We start from the raw sequence: 17,053 nt of genomic DNA on the forward strand, positions 1-17,053 counted from the left end.
TTCATATGAGGAAATAAGTCAATTTAAATAAATTCATTAGGCCCTAATCTATGGATTTCACATGACTGGGAATAAAGATTTTTTTAAATTTATTTTTATTTCACCTTTATTTGACCAGGTAGGCTAGTTGAGAACAAGTTCTCATTTGCAACTGCGACCTGGCCAAGATAAAGCGTAGCAATTCGACACATACAACAACACAGAGTTACACAGGGAATAAACAAAACATAGTCAATAATACAGTAGAACAAAAGAAAACAAAAAGTCTATATACAGTGAGTGCAAATGAGGTAAGTTAAGGAAATAAATAGGCCATGGTGGCGAAGTAATTACAATATAGCAATTAAACACTGGAATGGTAGATCGGCAGAAGATGAATATGCAAGTAGAGATACTGGGGTGCAAAGGAGCAAAATAAATAAATACCAGTATGGGGATGAGGTAGGTAGATAGCCTATCTGTAAACAGCCCATCTAAGTACAGGTGCAGTGATCTGTGAACTGCTCTGACAGCTGGTGCTTAAAGCTAGTGAGGGAGATGTGAGTCTCCAGCTTCAGTGATTTTTGCAATTCGTTCCGGTCATGGGCAGCAGAGAACTGGAAGTAAAGACGACCAAAGGAGGAATTGGCTTTGGGGGTGACCAGTGAGATATACCTGCTGGAGCGTGTACTACGAGTGGGTGCTGCTATGGTGACCAGTGAGCTGAGATAAGGCGGGGCTTTACCTAGCAGAGACTTGTAGATAACCTGTAGCCAGTGGGTTTGGCGACGAGTATGAAGCGAGGGCCAACCAACGAGAGCATCAGGTCACAATGGTGGGTAGTGTATGGGGCTTTTGTGACAAAACGGATGGCACTGTGATAGACTGCATCCAGTTTGTTGAGTAGAGTGTTGGAGGCTATTTTATAGATGACATCACCAAAGTCGAGGATCGGTAGGATGGTCAGTTTTACGAGGGTATGTTTGGCAGCACGAGAGAAGGATGCTTTGTTGCGATATAGGAAGCCAATTCTAGATTTAATTTTGGATTGGAGATGCTTAATGTGAGTCTGGAAGGAGAGTTTACAGTCTAACCAGACACCCAGGTATTTTTAGTTGTCCACGTATTTTACGTCAGAGCTGTCCAGAGTAGTGATGCTGGACGGGCGAGCAGGTGCGGGCAGCGATCGATTGAAGAGCATGCATTTAGTTTTACTTGCGTTTAAGAGCAGTTGGAGGCCACGGAAGGAGAGTTGTATGGCATTGAAGCTCGTCTGGAGGTTAGTTAACACTGTGTCCAAAGAGGGGCCAGAAGTATACAGAATGGTGTATACTCTATCAGAGAAGTAGTTGGTAAACCAGGCGAGGCAATCATTTGAGAAACAGATGTGTATCTATTGGTCACAGATGGCTTTAACAAAAAATGGGCCTCACAATGGGCCTCAGGATCGCGTCACTTTATTTCTGTGCATTCAAATTGCGATCAATAAAATGCAGTTGTGTTCGTTGTCCGTAGTTTATGCCTGCCCATACCATAATCCCACCGCCACCATGGGGCACTCTGTTCACAACGTTGACATCAGCAACCTGCTCACCCACACGGCACCATTACACGTGGTCTGCGGTTGTGAGGGCTGTTGGACATACTGCCAAATTCCCTAGAGGCCTTTTAATGCCCCCAGCACAAGGTGCACCTGTGTAATGATCATGCTGTTTAATCAGCTTCTTGGTATGCCACACCTGTCAGATGGATGGATTATCTTGGCAAAGGAGAAATGCTCACAAACAGGCATGTAAACAGATTTGTGCACAAACATTTAGATAAATAAGCTTTTTGTGCGTATGGAACATTTCTGTGATCTTATATTTCAGCTCATGAAACATCGGACCAACACTTTACATGTTGCGTTTATATTTTTGTTCCGTGTTAATGCTAATGAGTACATTGGGAAAAGGTGATACCTAGTCAGTAGTTCAACTGAAATGTATCTTCCTCATTTAACCCAACCCCTCTGTATCAGAGCGGTGTGGGAGGCTGCCTTAATCGACATCCACGTCATCGGCACCAGGGGTACACATTGCAAACATTTTTATTTTATTTGTTTGAATTTTTACCCCTTTTTCTCCTCAATTTCATGGTATCCAATTATTTTTGGTAGCTACTACCTTGTTTCATCGCTACAACAGAAACGAAGTCCTTTCTTCTGAAACTCGTCAGTCTATTCTTGTTCTGAGAAATGATGGCTATTCCATGCGAGAAATTGCCAAGAAACTGAAGATCTTGTACAATGCTGTGTACTACTCCTTTCACAGAACAGCGCAAACTGGCTCTAACCAGAATAGAAAGAGGAGTGGGAGGCCCCGGTGCACAACTGACCAAGAGGACAAGTACATTAGAGTGTCTAGTTTGAGAAACAGACGCCTCACAAGTCCTCAACTGGCAGCTTCATTAAACAGTACCCACAAAACAGCAGTCTCAATGTCAACAGTGAAGAGGCGACTCTGGGATGCTGGTCTTCTAGGCAGAGTACCTCTGTCCAGTGTCGGGTGTTCTTTTGCCCATCTTAATCTTTTATTTTTATTGGCCAGTCTGAGATATGACTTTTTCTTTGCAACTCTGCCTAGAAGGCCAGCATCCCGGAGTCACCTCTTCACTGCAATATAGAACATAGTCAAAATAAAGAAAAACCCTTGAATGAGTAGGTGTGTCCAAACTTTAGACTGGTACTGTAAGTATTTGAAAATTGTTTTGACTATTTATAGGAAGTTATTTGAAAATACTTTTAAATACTTCAAATAGAGGTAGCTGATTTGGCCACATTCTTTTTACGATTTAGTTAAGAGAGGTCTCGCTGATTTTTTTTTTTGCTGAGTTTTTGCCATTTAGAATTGTGTACATGCAATTCATGGGTTCAAGTCGTAGGTCTATTTGAAATCTCTTAGCTGTTAAAGTTAAGGTCATATTAAATGAGAATGAAGAGCATAAACATCTGACACGGCTCACAGGGATAGCTAGGCTTGGCCTTTACACTACTGGTTCTCTGAACTAGTGTCATCAGCCCTTACTCATGTAACATGCTACTGTACATAGCTCAGATACATCATATGCCTGACTAGGACTGTTACTCTATACGTACGTGTGTGTGTGTGTGTGTGTGTGTGTGTGTGGGGGGGTACTACTACAAATGGTTAATTATTATTATGACAGACCGATTATTTCACTATGATTCACTGTATCACAATTCCAGTGGGTCAGAAAGTTGACTGTGCCTTTTAAACAGCTTGAAAAATTCAAAAAAATGATGTCATGGCTTTAGAAGCTTCTGATAGGTTAATTGACATAATTTGAGTCAATTGGAGGTGTACCTGTGGATGTATTTCAAGGCCTACCTTCAACCTCAGTGCCTCTTTGCTTGACATCATGGGAAAATCAAAAGAAATCAGCTAAGACCTCAGGAAAAAATATTGCAGGATGAAGTCTGGTTCATCCTTGGGAGCAATTTCCAAACGCCTGAAGGTATCACGTTCATCTGTACAACCGTATGCAGGTATATACACCATGGGACCACGCAGCCGTCATACCGCTCAGGAAGGAGACTCGTTCTGTCTCCTAGAGATGAACGTACTTAGGTGCCAAAAGTCAGGAATTGTGAAAAAATGAGTTTAAATGTATTTGGCTAATGTGTATGTAGACTTCAACTGTACACTTGCTAACATGCTGAGACCAACTGTAAGTAAGTGTAAGTCAGAAGTTTACGTACACCTTAGCCAAATACATTTAAACTCAGTTTTTCACAATTCCTGACATTTAATCCTAGTAACAATTCCCTGTCTTAGGTCAGTTAGGATCACCACTTTATTTTAAGAATGTGAAATGTCAGAATAATAGTAGAGAGAATGATTATTTCACATTTTTATTTCTTTCATCACATTCCCAGTGGGTCAGAAGCTTACTTAAATACACTCAATTAGTATTTGGTAGCATTACCTTTTAAATGGTTTAACTTGGGGTCAAACGTTTCGGGTAGCCTTCCACAAGCTTCCCACAATACACCTCCTGACAGAGCTGGTGTAACTGAGTCAGGTTTGTAGGCCTCTTTGCTCACACATGCTTTTTCAGTTCTGACCACACATTTTCTATAGGATTGAGGTCAGTGCTTTGTGATGGCCACTCTAATACCTTGACTTTGTCGTCCTTATGCCATTTTGCCTCAACTTTGGAGGTGTGCTTGGGGTCATTGTCCATTTGGAAGACTCATTTGCAACCAAGCTTTTAACTTCCTGACTGATGTCCTGAGATGTTGCTTCAATATATCCTCATAATTATGTTTCCTCATGATGCCATCTATTTTGTGAAGTGCACCAGTCCCTCCTGCAGCAAAGCACCTCCACAACATGATGCTGCCACCCCCGTGCTTCACGGTTGGAATGGTGCTCTTCGGCTTGCAAGCCTCCCCCTTTTTCCTCCAAACATAACGGTGGTCATTATGGCCAAACAGTTCTATTTCTGTTTCATCAGACCAGAGGACATTTCTCCCAAAAGTACGATCTTTGTCCCCAGGTGCAGTTCCAAACCGTAGTCTGGCTTTTCTATGGTGGTTTTGGATCTGGGGCTTCTTCCTGGCTGAGCGGCCCGTCAGATTATGTTGATATAGGACTGTGGATACAGATACTTTTGTACCTGTTTCCTCCAGCATCTTCACAAGGTCCTTTACTGTTGTTCTAGGATTGATTTGCACTTTTGATTTCCATTTTCTGGAATTTTCTAAGCTGTATAAAGGCACAGTCAAATTAGTGTATGTAAACTTCTGACTCACTGGAATTGTGATACAGTGAAATAATTGTTGGAATGCACAAAGGAGATGTCTTAACCGACTTGCCAAAACTATAGTTTGTTTGAGTGGTGTGAAAAACGAGTTTTAATGTCTCCAACCTTAGTGTATGTAAATGCTGAAACCAGAGACATAATATGCCAGTTGAAAATATTCTGATTTGTGTTTTTCCAAGAAACACAAAATCCAGTGCTAACAGATTCCCCACTCTCCATTTCCTCATTCTCCTCCCTACTCCAGATATCCAGGAGTTTTATGAAGTGACCTTACAGGAAGGCCAGACATCTGTAGAGCCAGTCAAGCCTGCAGAGCCCCCAGCTCCCCCTGTCACCCTGTGGGACTTCTCCAGCCTTCCCTCCCCCTCTACAGCTGTCACATCTGACACCCTGCCCAGCAGCCTTACGTCCAGCATAGAGGTAAGCAAACTTTATAGCACTGTGAAGAGTACTTATTTGCACCTTGTTTGGTAAAAGCCCTGTTTATATTTTGCCCAAATCTGGCAACCCACTCCACTAGAACGGATGTGATATAAAGCCAGACTGCTGCTCACTGTTCCTATAGGCTTGCTGTGGCAACTGGCAACCCGCTCACTGTTCCTATAGGCTTGCTGTAGCAACTGGCAACCCGCTCACTGTTCCCATGCTCTATGTTTCTGGCTGTGTGCCCAGTCACCATACATTGCACTTTGCGTGTTTAGGCTTAGGTTTTAGTCTTGAGAGAGAGTGTGTGTGTGTGTGTGTGTGTGAGAAAATGCTGATCCTCCTGTATAATTAATGTACACCACAGTAGTGTGGCTTCAGTACTGCTGGCTGTCTTTGAGATGAGATGATGTGGAGCATACGCCCCTCGTGGTCCTCTGCCCCCTCGTGGTCCTCTGCCCCCTCGTGGTCCTCCGTCTACTACACTCATACTGTGGTTCTACCATAGAAATGGAATCCATAGAAAGGCCTTGGAACCTCTAACCTTGGCAATGTGACTGGCAAACTCATGGATACCCTCCCAATTGGTGCCTGTCTACTAGGCCTGACCTCGTTTAGTCAGCTGGTGGATTGTTTGGTCATTGGCTGTTGATTGACAGCGTTTTTTTAAATCAAGCGGTCACAAGTATTATATATATATATTTTTTATGGCACACGAGACGGCTGTCTGATTCCCGCCTGTCGGAGTGGACTAATCCGTTGCTGCGGCGGGGATGGTACAGTCCATCACTCTAAGACAGGCTTCGGCAACGTAAGGCCCACTCCACTAGAACGAGGTATTTGCCTTGGCGTGCCCCCCCCCAAAAAAAGTATAAAAAAATAAGTGAAATTGTATTTGTTTTTCGATAAATGGCTACTGCTTTGGACTGTGAGAGTATTCCACAGCCTACAGTATGTGAAGAATAATGTGTCTTGGGTATAATTTGAAATGTTGATTCAATAAGGAGAGTGTGACTAAAATGGCCAAGGCACATCTCTCTTTGATTGTTAGGGTCTATCACTTCCCCATGACTTATATCACCAGCAGTATGTTTACCGTCCATTCCCATCATTTCTAATCTACACTGTTTGTTTGGTTACGTTCATTTCTGTTAATGCATTCAATATATCATTATTACAGTTGTTTACCGTTCTCATTGTCCGTGTGAACACTTTGTTTGAGCTCACTATGCTACATTTGTGAGAAACAAGTTTTTTGGTTCATTACATTTTACGAGTTTTGTCAATTTATTAATTGTCTGATAGTCTTTCTGATTGTCTCACCGCCACTAATGAGCTGTGAAGCTTCTGAGTAATTTTTTTATTCACCTCAAACAGCAAGTAAACAAAGTCTGTTTTTACATCCATTGAGAATGACAATAGTTCCCTCAATGTATCTGAAACATCTTTCCAGCTCTCTCCCTTTCAATAACCACCGAGCCTCGGCGAGAAAAATGTAATGCTCTGATCCAGTGGAAACGTCATAAAATACCTGATTACTTCTTATCCTTTGCGCAAATAAAGCTGTGTCTGTCAGGAGCTCACTGGTGCTGGAAACCAAAAACTGAGGGCCCAGAATAATTAATTCAATGTTGCAAGTTTGCTAGTGTGAGCTGTGGGCTGGACCCAGTTGATCGTTGACTTAATACAATGTTGCAAGTTCATTGAAGACAGGCGGAGTAGGAAGATTAATGCAATTAAAAGAACATGACAAACAAACCTCCATGTGTAGCCAGTGTGATTTGTAGGATATTAATTTTTATCTGTATATTTTCGACCTGCAGTGTTTTTATTTATTGGCTTTATGTAGGCTATTTTTTTTACCTAGTTGGCAATGGAACATAAATACGTTATTATTTAAATTAAGCTGTTCCACTAAAATATGCAAATGAAAATCATAACTGGCATGCAGATCGGTAGAAATAGTAAGGTAAATGGACACTCCACATGAAAACGGTTGCCGACCCCTGGTGTAGCCTATTACAGGCTACTTCAGGAGCATAATGGCTGAATCTGTGAAGAGGAGGGTTGGGTCTGGGAACAGTTTTTAAAATGTATATATTTTTTTCTCCTTTCTGGTTATCTAGATCTCGGGCTCCCTCTTGAGTCATTTTTGTACCATAATTACGATTTCAAACTGTGTGCTTAAAGCCACAGACAAGCTCAGTGCATATAGTTGATTTTTTTCAACCGCGTGTCTATATATAGAAAAATCATTGTTTTAAAAATGTAAACCAATTGATGGGTTGAAAGAACAAGACAATTCTCGGTCGACCAAGAGGTGACATCGTTGAGGCCTGTTCTATGGATTCTATTTCTATGGTTTCTACCATACAGCGGCTATGCATTCCTGTCCTGTCTCTGTAGGTCTCTCTGTCAATCATACCAAACTATCTGTGAAAGAGACATAGGACGCTTCCTTCTGAGAGGTGTCCTGTCCTCCTGTTATCTCATCTTGAATTCTCAGGAAGTGTTACCTTTGTCCTTAATAATGAACGTTTTTTTGTATTGAGAGAGATAAAATGGGGGGGGTTATAGCCATAGATATAGCACCCTGATATTAGACTTCGTGTGGCATCACAATAGTTGGGCACAACTATTAAGCCGCTTGGAAGACATGTCATTGTGTGTTCATGCCTGATATCAAACAGTCAGTTTGTTCTGTGTTGCTGCTTTCCATTCATTGATATTTTATTTTAGCTGTATATATGCAGGAGCCTTCAAGGTACTGAGTCTGAAAGGGATTTGCAGTCACCACCCTTGTCAGCTTGGTAATAATCCATATTCTCATATTTGATATTGCAATGTCCCTGTTTAATTGTTCAAGCAAATGTTTCTCTGTAACACCTTCTTTTAGTTAAAGTTTAAGCTACGTTTTAAAGGATATCTTTCCATGGCAACGTCTTTGTTGAAAGGAATTGATTGTCTCTCTCTCCCCTCCTCCCTGTCAATAACCTGGCCTTGGTAGGACTCTCCCCTCCTAACAGAAATACTCCTTGTGCTAGGAAAATCTTTTTCTGCCGAGTTCAGGCACGTAAGTACTCTGTTTAGACGAGGTGTGTTCTGTTCTGTCACTCCATGTCTACAGGTCTATCAGACACTATTCAGACCCCTTCCCCTTTTCCACATCCACAGAATTATTCTCAAATTGAATAAATGTTTTAAAAAAAATCCACATCACACTACACTACAATACCCCATAATGCAAAAATAAGTTTTTTTTTAATGTTTGCAAATGTATTAAAATAACAAAACAGATATACCTTATTTACGTAAGTATTCAGACCCTTTGCTACGAGACTCGAAATTGATCTCAGGTGCATCCTGTTTCCATTGATCATCCTTGAGATGTTTCTACAACTTGATTGGAGTCCCACCTGTGATAAATTCAATTGATTGGACATGATTTGGAAAGGCACACACCTGTCTATATGTCCCACAGTTCATGACAGTGCATGTCAGAGCAAAAACCAAGCCACGAGGTTGAAGGAATTGTCTGTAGAGCTCTGAGACAGGATTGTGTCAAGGCACAGTTCTGGGGAAGGGTACCAAAACATTTCTGCAGCATTGAAGGTCCCCAAGAACACAGTGGCCGCCATCATTCTTAAATTGAAGTTCAAGACTCTTCCTAGAGCTGGCAGCCTGGCCAAACTGAGTAAATGGGGGAGAAGGGCCTTGATCAGGGAGGTGACCAAGAACCCGATGGTCACTCTGACAGAGCTCCAGAGTTCCACTGTGGAGATGGGTGTCCTTCTGGAAGGTTCTCCCATCTCTGCAGCACTCCACCAATCAAGCCTTTATGGTAGAGTGGCCAGGCGGAAGCCACTCCTCAGTAAAAGGCACATGACAGCCTGCTATGAGTTTCCCAAAAAGCACCTAAAATTCTCGGGTGTGATGGAACCAAGATTGAACTCTTTGGCCTGAATGCCAAGCGTCACATCTGAAGGAAACCTGACACCATCCCTATGGTGGTGCATAGTGGTGGCAGCATCATGCTGTGGGGATGTTGTTCAGAGGAGGGGACTGGGAGACTAGTCAGGATCGAGGCAAAGATGAACAGAACAAAGTATAGAGATCCTTGATGAAAACCTGCTCCAGCGCGCACAGGACCTCCGACTGGGGTGGAGGTTCTCGTTCCAGGACAATGACCCTAAGCACACAGACGATACAATGGAAGAGTGGCTTCGGGACAAGTCTCTGAATGTCCTTGAGTTGCCCAGCCAGAGCCTGGACTTGAACCCGATCGAACATCTCTAGAGAGCCCTGAAAATAGCTGTGCAGTGATGCTCCCCATCCAACCTGACAGAGCTTGAGAGGAGCGTTACATACACAGAGAGGTTAGAGAGGTTGGAGCAGGAGACTGTTACATACACAGAGAGGTTGGAGCAGGAGACTGTTACATACACAGAGAGGTTGGAGCAGGAGACTGTTATATACACAGAGAGGTTGGAGCAGGAGACTGTTACATACACAGTGGTTGGAGCAGGAGACTGTTACATAAACAGAGAGGTTGGAGCAGGAGACTGTTACATACACAGAGAGGTTGGAGCAGGAGACTGTTTCATACACAGAGAGGTTAGAGAGGTTGGAGCAGGAGACTGTTATATACACAGAGAGGTTGGAGCAGGAGACTGTTATATACACAGAGAGGTTGGAGCAGGAGACTGTTATATACACAGAGAGGTTGGAGCAGGAGACTGTTACATACACAGAGAGGTTGGAGCAGGAGACTGTTACATACACAGAGAGGTTGGAGCAGGAGACTGTTACATACACATAGAGGTTGGAGCAGGAGACTGTTACATACACAGAGAGGTTGGAGCAGGAGTCTTGTAGCGTCATACCCAAAAATACTTGAGGCTGTAATCACTGCCAACGGTGCAGTGAAATGTCTAAAAAAAACTGTTTTTGCTTTGTCATTATGGGGTATTGTGTGTAGATTGATGAGGGGCAAAACGGATACATTTTATAATAAAGCTGTAACGTAAGGAAAATATGGAAAAAGTCAAGGGGTCTGAATACTTTCTGAACTCACTGTATCTGCCTCATGGCATGATGTCATCCAGTCACTCACTGGGCTCTGATTTCTGCTAGATTCCATATACTCCTGGTACCATTTCACTCCTGGTCTCGGTCCCCGAAATGTCATTGTCCCATTCGTCCACTCTTACCTAGGCCTACACCAGACTTAGTGCCTCTGATAACTGGACATTTTTTTAAAATGTGTCATTACTTATCACATCTCTTACTTGTAGTTAGGAAGAGGGGGTCGCCACACTTGCTGCAAATGAGTTCTGCTTTTCTATCATCTATCAGTGTTTTTGTCCCTGTTTTCTTTCTGCGGCTGTTGTTAGCGTTGCTAGTGAGGGAGAGTGGAGGGAGCCAGTGAGGAGTCTGTCCACTCTGGGCTTAGCGTTGCTAGTGAGGGAGAGTGGAGGGAGCCAGTGAGGAGTCTGTCCACTCTGGGCTTAGCGTTGCTAGTGAGGGAGAGTGGAGGGAGCCAGTGAGGAGTCTGTCCACTCTGGGCTTAGCGTTGCTAGTGAGGGAGAGTGGAGGGAGCCAGTGAGGAGTCTGTCCACTCTGGGCTTAGCGTTGCTAGTGAGGGAGAGTGGAGGGAGCCAGTGAGGAGTCTGTCCACTCTGGGCTTAGCGTTGCTAGTGGGGGAGAGTGGAGGGAGCCAGTGAGGAGTCTGTCCACTCTGGGCTTAGCGTTGCTAGTGAGGGAGAGTGGAGGGAGCCAGTGAGGAGTCTGTCCACTCTGGGCTTAGCGTTGCTAGTGAGGGAGAGTGGAGGGAGCCAGTGAGGAGTCTGTCCACTCTGGGCTTAGCGTTGCTAGTGGGGGAGAGTGGAGGGAGCCAGTGAGGAGTCTGTCCACTCTGGGCTTAGCGTTGCTAGTGAGGGAGAGTGGAGGGAGCCAGTGAGGAGTCTGTCCACTCTGGGCTTAGCGTTGCTAGTGAGGGAGAGTGGAGGGAGCCAGTGAGGAGTCTGTCCACTCTGGGCTTAGCGTTGCTAGTGAGGGAGAGTGGAGGGAGCCAGTGAGGAGTCTGTCCACTCTGGGCTGTGCCTTTAGGGAAGTCATTTGACGGCTTCATGCTCCACAGAACACCATCTGAGATCCAGACTGTTGGAATATTCATATGTTTAGACCTTCCTGAAGGTCACTGGGTCTCTAATATCTACCTGCTGACATCCTCTTGTTTTTTATTTTAATATTGAGGTCTGGGAGCTTTCCATACGTTTAGTTGATACATGACGTATATAGAGAATATTATGTTTTACAGAATATTACATCGCAAATGTTGCTGTATGTCAAATGTGTGATTTGAGTGAGTTTCATTGTAATCGATTCAATTGAGTGGTGATTTTTTTCTTCCAACTCGATAGGTTGTTAAAGCTGCCCGTTATGACGAAAGCATTCCTTGATTAGCACAGTTTTAGACCAGCAGCAGCCTAGAGAGTTTTCATCTAAATAATGAGACTGTAGGGGTTAAGAATACACCAGCGCCCTACACATCATCCTACACTACTGTGGGGTTCTGTAGCCCACATGGCTCTGACTACCTGCGCTGAAATGATGTGCGGGTGGGAGCGCAATGCTCCTGTGAACGCGCCAGCCTATCGTGCGCGTTCGTAGCTACTTGAGCGGCTATTATCAGTGGAAGCGAATGGAGCATCCTCTTTTATCCACTCATGCCCGCCCCTCTGTTAACCTGCGAAACAAAGGACGCTGACCTCACCATGGAAGGACTTTTGACTCACCGAGGCGGTGTGTGCTGTGCTGACTACACGCGGTAGTTGTGTGGTCGTAAGGAGCTCGTGGTGGATCATTATGAGATGCTGAGCGGTCCGGGGCTGCTGCAGTGTTCGGGAGAATGGACTGCCTGTGCATTGTTACCACCAAGGTAAGCAAGCTGGAGTTGCATGGTAGGTGACCAGATGCGCGCAGAGAGAGCGCATCGTTGATTTGAAGTAGTGGATCTTTTTTCTCTCCAGTTGGCATGCTTCATAATACAGGAATTAACCATCACAAACCAGCTTAATCTGATTTGTCACAGCTCGAGTACATTTTATATTTTATACATAAATACACAGGTGCTTAATTAGCCTAATGGCATGTTTGTTGTAGGTAACAGGATTGGCAGTTCATCTGAGACCTATTTACTGTAGGCTATTTACCAGGGTTTTGCAAAGGATTTTTGTTTGCTTTAACAAAGTCAGTAATACTGCATAACACCAACAGCGCCCGGCTTGAAAGTTATTGGACTTTGAACGATTTCATTAGAGGATTCTCACGATGCTGATTAGTCAAAGTAGCCTATATAGCCTATCTGAGGGGAGATTATTCAAATGATTTGTTTGATAAAGTTAGGAATTAATAATAATTCCCAGATAGATGGGAATGAAAAATGGTATTTGGTGTATAGTCCCCACTGGGGTTGCTTTGCCAAGGTCATTTTAAACAGATCTACATATATCAAACAGTTTCTTTTTAGAGAATTGGATTGTCACAGAGATATACTGTACATACGGACATGCATTTAATGTATTCTCCTCAGTGCCTACTGTTTGTCTGTCCCTCATCCCGAGGTGGCGAGCTCCTCCCCCTACCTTCCTTCCTTCCTTCCTGCGTTACGGTACCCCACATTTACTGTTATTTCTACATCAGATCAATGTTTGTAGCTTTGCCTCCGCCTCTCTGAGTGAGGCTGATATTGGGTTGGTGGCTCAGCAGTCCCTTCAAAGGACTGGGTGGTCCCAGGGTGTGTATGAATACTTTATTAGGCTGGCTAGCAGCGGGGGCCCATCTCCTCCCCAGCACTCGTTAGTCTTCCCCAGCCCTGCTCTGCCCTGCATGAGTAAGGTCAGCCAGGCCCACAATCACTAAGGCCCTGTGGCCCAGTTCAACCGGATCAGAAATAACTTTTTTCTAAATCACTTTATACATGGTTACGAGAACAGGAATATGGTCGGCAGTGTCTGCCGCTGATTAGGCGAATACCTGGGGTATTCAGCATGACAGAAATGTTATGGCATGTTTTCAAACTACCGGTAGTTTAGTTGGGAACATACGGTATATAAAGTGGTCTGTGCATTTGAACAACAGCCTAAATACAGCTGTTACACTTTTGCATGTAAAACAATTTAAACGCCACTGCTGGACACGATGACACCGTTTTGAACAGATCACCAACTATTTAGGAGCAGCCGGTGACGAGCGAGTTCGACCGCCGGTGACGAGCGAGTTCGACCGCCGGTGACGAGCGAGTTCGACCGCCGGTGACGAGCGAGTTCGACCGCCGGTGACGAGCGAGTTCGACCGCCGGTGACGAGCGAGTTCGACCGCCGGTGACGAGCGAGTTCGACCGCCGGTGACGAGCGAGTTCGACCGCCGGTGACGAGCGAGTTCGCCGCCGGTGACGAGCGAGTTCGCCGCCGGTGACGAGCACAAGGAGAATGAAACGATCACACATGTGACAAGTGAAAACACATGATCTTAATGTGGATAATAATAATAATTAATAATAATAATTAATGTGGATCGCGAGAGCATAATGCCACAGCATGAGGATCTGCCTAGTTAACTTTCATTCTGAAATAACTTAATATTTCAGCGTTTGAGATATGAGATCAGAGAGCGAATTTAAATCTGGATACCGCTAGCTAGCTGCTAATCAAAGAAAAACACATCTTAAATGTCATGCCCCCCCCCCCCCCCCCATAGCAAACAGTGTAAAAGTTGCCAGTGCAATCGAACCACTGGGTCGGTAGGCCCTGGCGCTGATGCTGGCAGAGTAGTAGGTAACTCAATGTCTTGTTTTAACTATATATATTTGAAAGAGTAAAATGTACACACATTTACTACATGTTTTATGAGTATTTTAAACATAATCCCTGAAGTGTGTGTGTACACACACACACACACACACACACACACACACAGTGGGGCAAAAAAGTATTTAGTCAGCCACCAATTGTGCAAGTTCTCCCACTTATAAAGAAGAGAGGCCTGTTATTTTCATCATAGGTACACTTCAACTATGACAGACAAAATGAGAAAAAAAATTCAGAAAATTATATATATATATAATCCCACAAATCCCACAAGTTGGATTGTCTTGATGACCGTATGGTACGTAAGAAGTGCTCAAGTTGCTCCCACATCAGCTCAATAGGATTGAAATCCGGTGACTGTGCTGGCATCTCCATTGTAGACAATGGAACTAAATAGTTCTTGCATAGTTTGCAGCTGTACTTTGGGTAATTGTCCTGTTGTAGGAGGAAATTGTCTCCAATTAAGCACCGTCCACAGGGTATGGCGTTGCAAAATGGAGTGATATCCTTCCTTCTTCAAGATCCATTTTACCCTGTACAAATCTCCCACTTTTACCACCACCCTAAGCACCCCCAGACCATCACTGCTTCCATCATGCTTGACAGATGGCGTCAAGCACTCCTCCAGCATCTTCATTTTTTTCTGGGTCTCACGAGTGTTCTTCTTTGTGATCCGAACACCTCAAACTTAGATCTGTCCATAACACTTTTTTTCCAATCTTCCAGTGTCTGTTCTTTCACCCGTCTTAATCTTTTCTTTTTTTATTGGCCAGTCTGAGATATGGATTTTATTTTTCAACTCTGCCTAGAAGGCCAGCATCCTGGAGTCACCCCTTCACTGTTGATGTTGAGACTGGTGTTTTGCGGGTACTATTTAATAAAGCTGCCAGTTGAGGACTTGTGAGGCGTCTGTTTCTCAAACGAGACACTCTAATGTACTTGTCCTCTTGCTCAGTTGTGCACCGGGGCCTCCCACTTCTCTTTCTATTCCGGTTAGATCCAGTTTGTGCTGTTCTGTGAAGGGAGTAGTACACAGCGTTGTACGAGATCTTCAGTTTCTTGGCAATTTCTCGCATGGAATAGCCTTCATTTCTCAGAACAAGAATAGACTGACGAGTTTCAGAAGAAAGGTCTTTGTTTCTGGCCATTTTGAGCCTGTAATCGAACCCACAAATGCTGATGCTCCAGATACTCAACTAGTCTAAAGAAGGCCAGTTCTATTGCTTCTTTAATCAGGACAACATTTTTCAGCCATGCTAACATAATTGCAAAAGGGTTTTCTAATGATCAATTAGCCTTTTTAAAATTATCAACTTGGATTAGCTAACACAACGTGCCATTGGAACACAGGACTGATGGTTGCTGAAATTGGGCCTCTGTACGCCTATGTAGATATTCCATAACAAATCAGCCGTTTCCAGCTACAATAGTCATTTACAACATTAACAATGTCTACGCCGTATTTCAGATCAATTTTGTTATTTTAATGGACAAAAAGCTTTTTTCTTTTTTTCTTTCAAAAACAAGGAAATTAAGTGACCCAAAACGTTTTAACAGTGGTGTATATATTTTTTTTAAATAATACATGTATTTTTTTTATATTTTTTGACCAATCATACGTTTGGTGGCTTCCCTGATGCCCTAATGGATGGGCCGCAACTAACGGTCAGACACCTTCTGACAGCTAGAAATCATAGGGGTTTTGACTTGTGAAGATCAAGGCTTCCGCCTACTGTTTTGGAGTCTGGTTCCACTGTGTTTCTTCTCATCTGGGGAGTTGATCTATTCCACTGTGTTTCTTCCTGTCTGGGGAGTTGATCTATTCCACTGTGTTTCTTCCTGTCTGGGGAGTTGATCTATTCCACTGTGTTTCTTCCTGTCTGGGGAGTTGATCTATTCTACTGTGTTTATTCCTGTCTGGGGAGTTGATCTATTCTACTGTGTTTATTCCTGTCTGGGGAGTTGATCTATTCTACTGTGTTTCTTTCTGTCTGGGGAGTTGATCTATTCTACTGTGTTTCTTTCTGTCTGGGGAGTTGATCTATTCTACTGTGTTTATTCCTGTCTGGGGAGTTGATCTATTCTACTGTGTTTCTTTCTGTCTGGGGAGTTGATCTATTCTACTGTGTTTCATCCTGTCTGGGGAGTTGATCTAATCTACTGTGTTTGGGGAGTTGATCTATTCTACTGTGTTTCTTCCTGTCTGGGGAGTTGATCTATTCTACTGTGTTTGGGGAGTTGATCTATTCTACTGTGTTTCTTCCTGTCTGGGGAGTTGATCTATTCTACTGTGTTTGGGGAGTTGATCTATTCTACTGTGTTTATTCCTGTCTGGGGAGTTGATCCATTCCACTTCCATCTTGTCTTGCTCTTCTGGTATTAAGACCCATACATGAGGGCTATAAATGACACCCAGGGTTTATAATTGAGGCCAAGGCACTTTTTGTTGAAATGCTTTTGTAAAAAGTGATATAAAAATGGAATATTTATGTATTTGGTATAATTGGGTGTACTAAAGACAATGCATCACATTTGTCATTACAGAGATAATCTTTCTGGAAAAAAAAAAAAAAAACAAGATGGGTGATTGAGGTGTGACGTAAGTACAGTAACAGAAGTCTCATGTTTTCATTCCCACTTCAATGTGTTGCTCCTGAGGCAATCCCCTGGCTGGTTACTCCATCCATGCTTCTGTTGAATGGGAGACACAGACCGAGAGAGAGAGCCGAGTAGGAGGACTGAGTTGAGTTAATCTGTCAGGCAGTACAGTACGGTACAGGTGGTGGGCAGACGCAGGCACCAGTACTCAGGGAACACTATATGAAAGGTGTCCTGGATGGCTGTTAAATCACACTGCTCTCGCTCCTCTCCATTACGCTTTGCAGGCTAGGCAACATGGGTCCCCTCCCCACACTGAATAACAAACTAATGTAGTGTTTAGCCCACAGCCAGCG

At 43.6% G+C, this 17,053-nt stretch overlaps 1 protein-coding gene across 10 annotated transcripts in view; it reads left to right on the forward strand.

The window, feature by feature from the left end:
- The window catches only part of LOC115119585 (disks large homolog 1-like), a 340,988-nt gene that overhangs the window by 19,129 nt on the left and 304,806 nt on the right, over positions 1 to 17,053 (forward strand). For all 10 annotated transcript variants that reach the window (XM_065009266.1, XM_065009267.1, XM_065009268.1 and 7 more), the window contains exon 3: positions 5,051 to 5,226. In XM_065009266.1, coding sequence (XP_064865338.1) covers positions 5,051 to 5,226 — 176 coding nt within the window. The remainder of the gene's footprint in view (positions 1 to 5,050; positions 5,227 to 17,053) is intronic.

Source organism: Oncorhynchus nerka, linkage group LG24, assembly GCF_034236695.1.
Source record: "Oncorhynchus nerka isolate Pitt River linkage group LG24, Oner_Uvic_2.0, whole genome shotgun sequence".
In the NCBI taxonomy this organism is placed as follows: Eukaryota; Metazoa; Chordata; class Actinopteri; order Salmoniformes; family Salmonidae; genus Oncorhynchus; species Oncorhynchus nerka.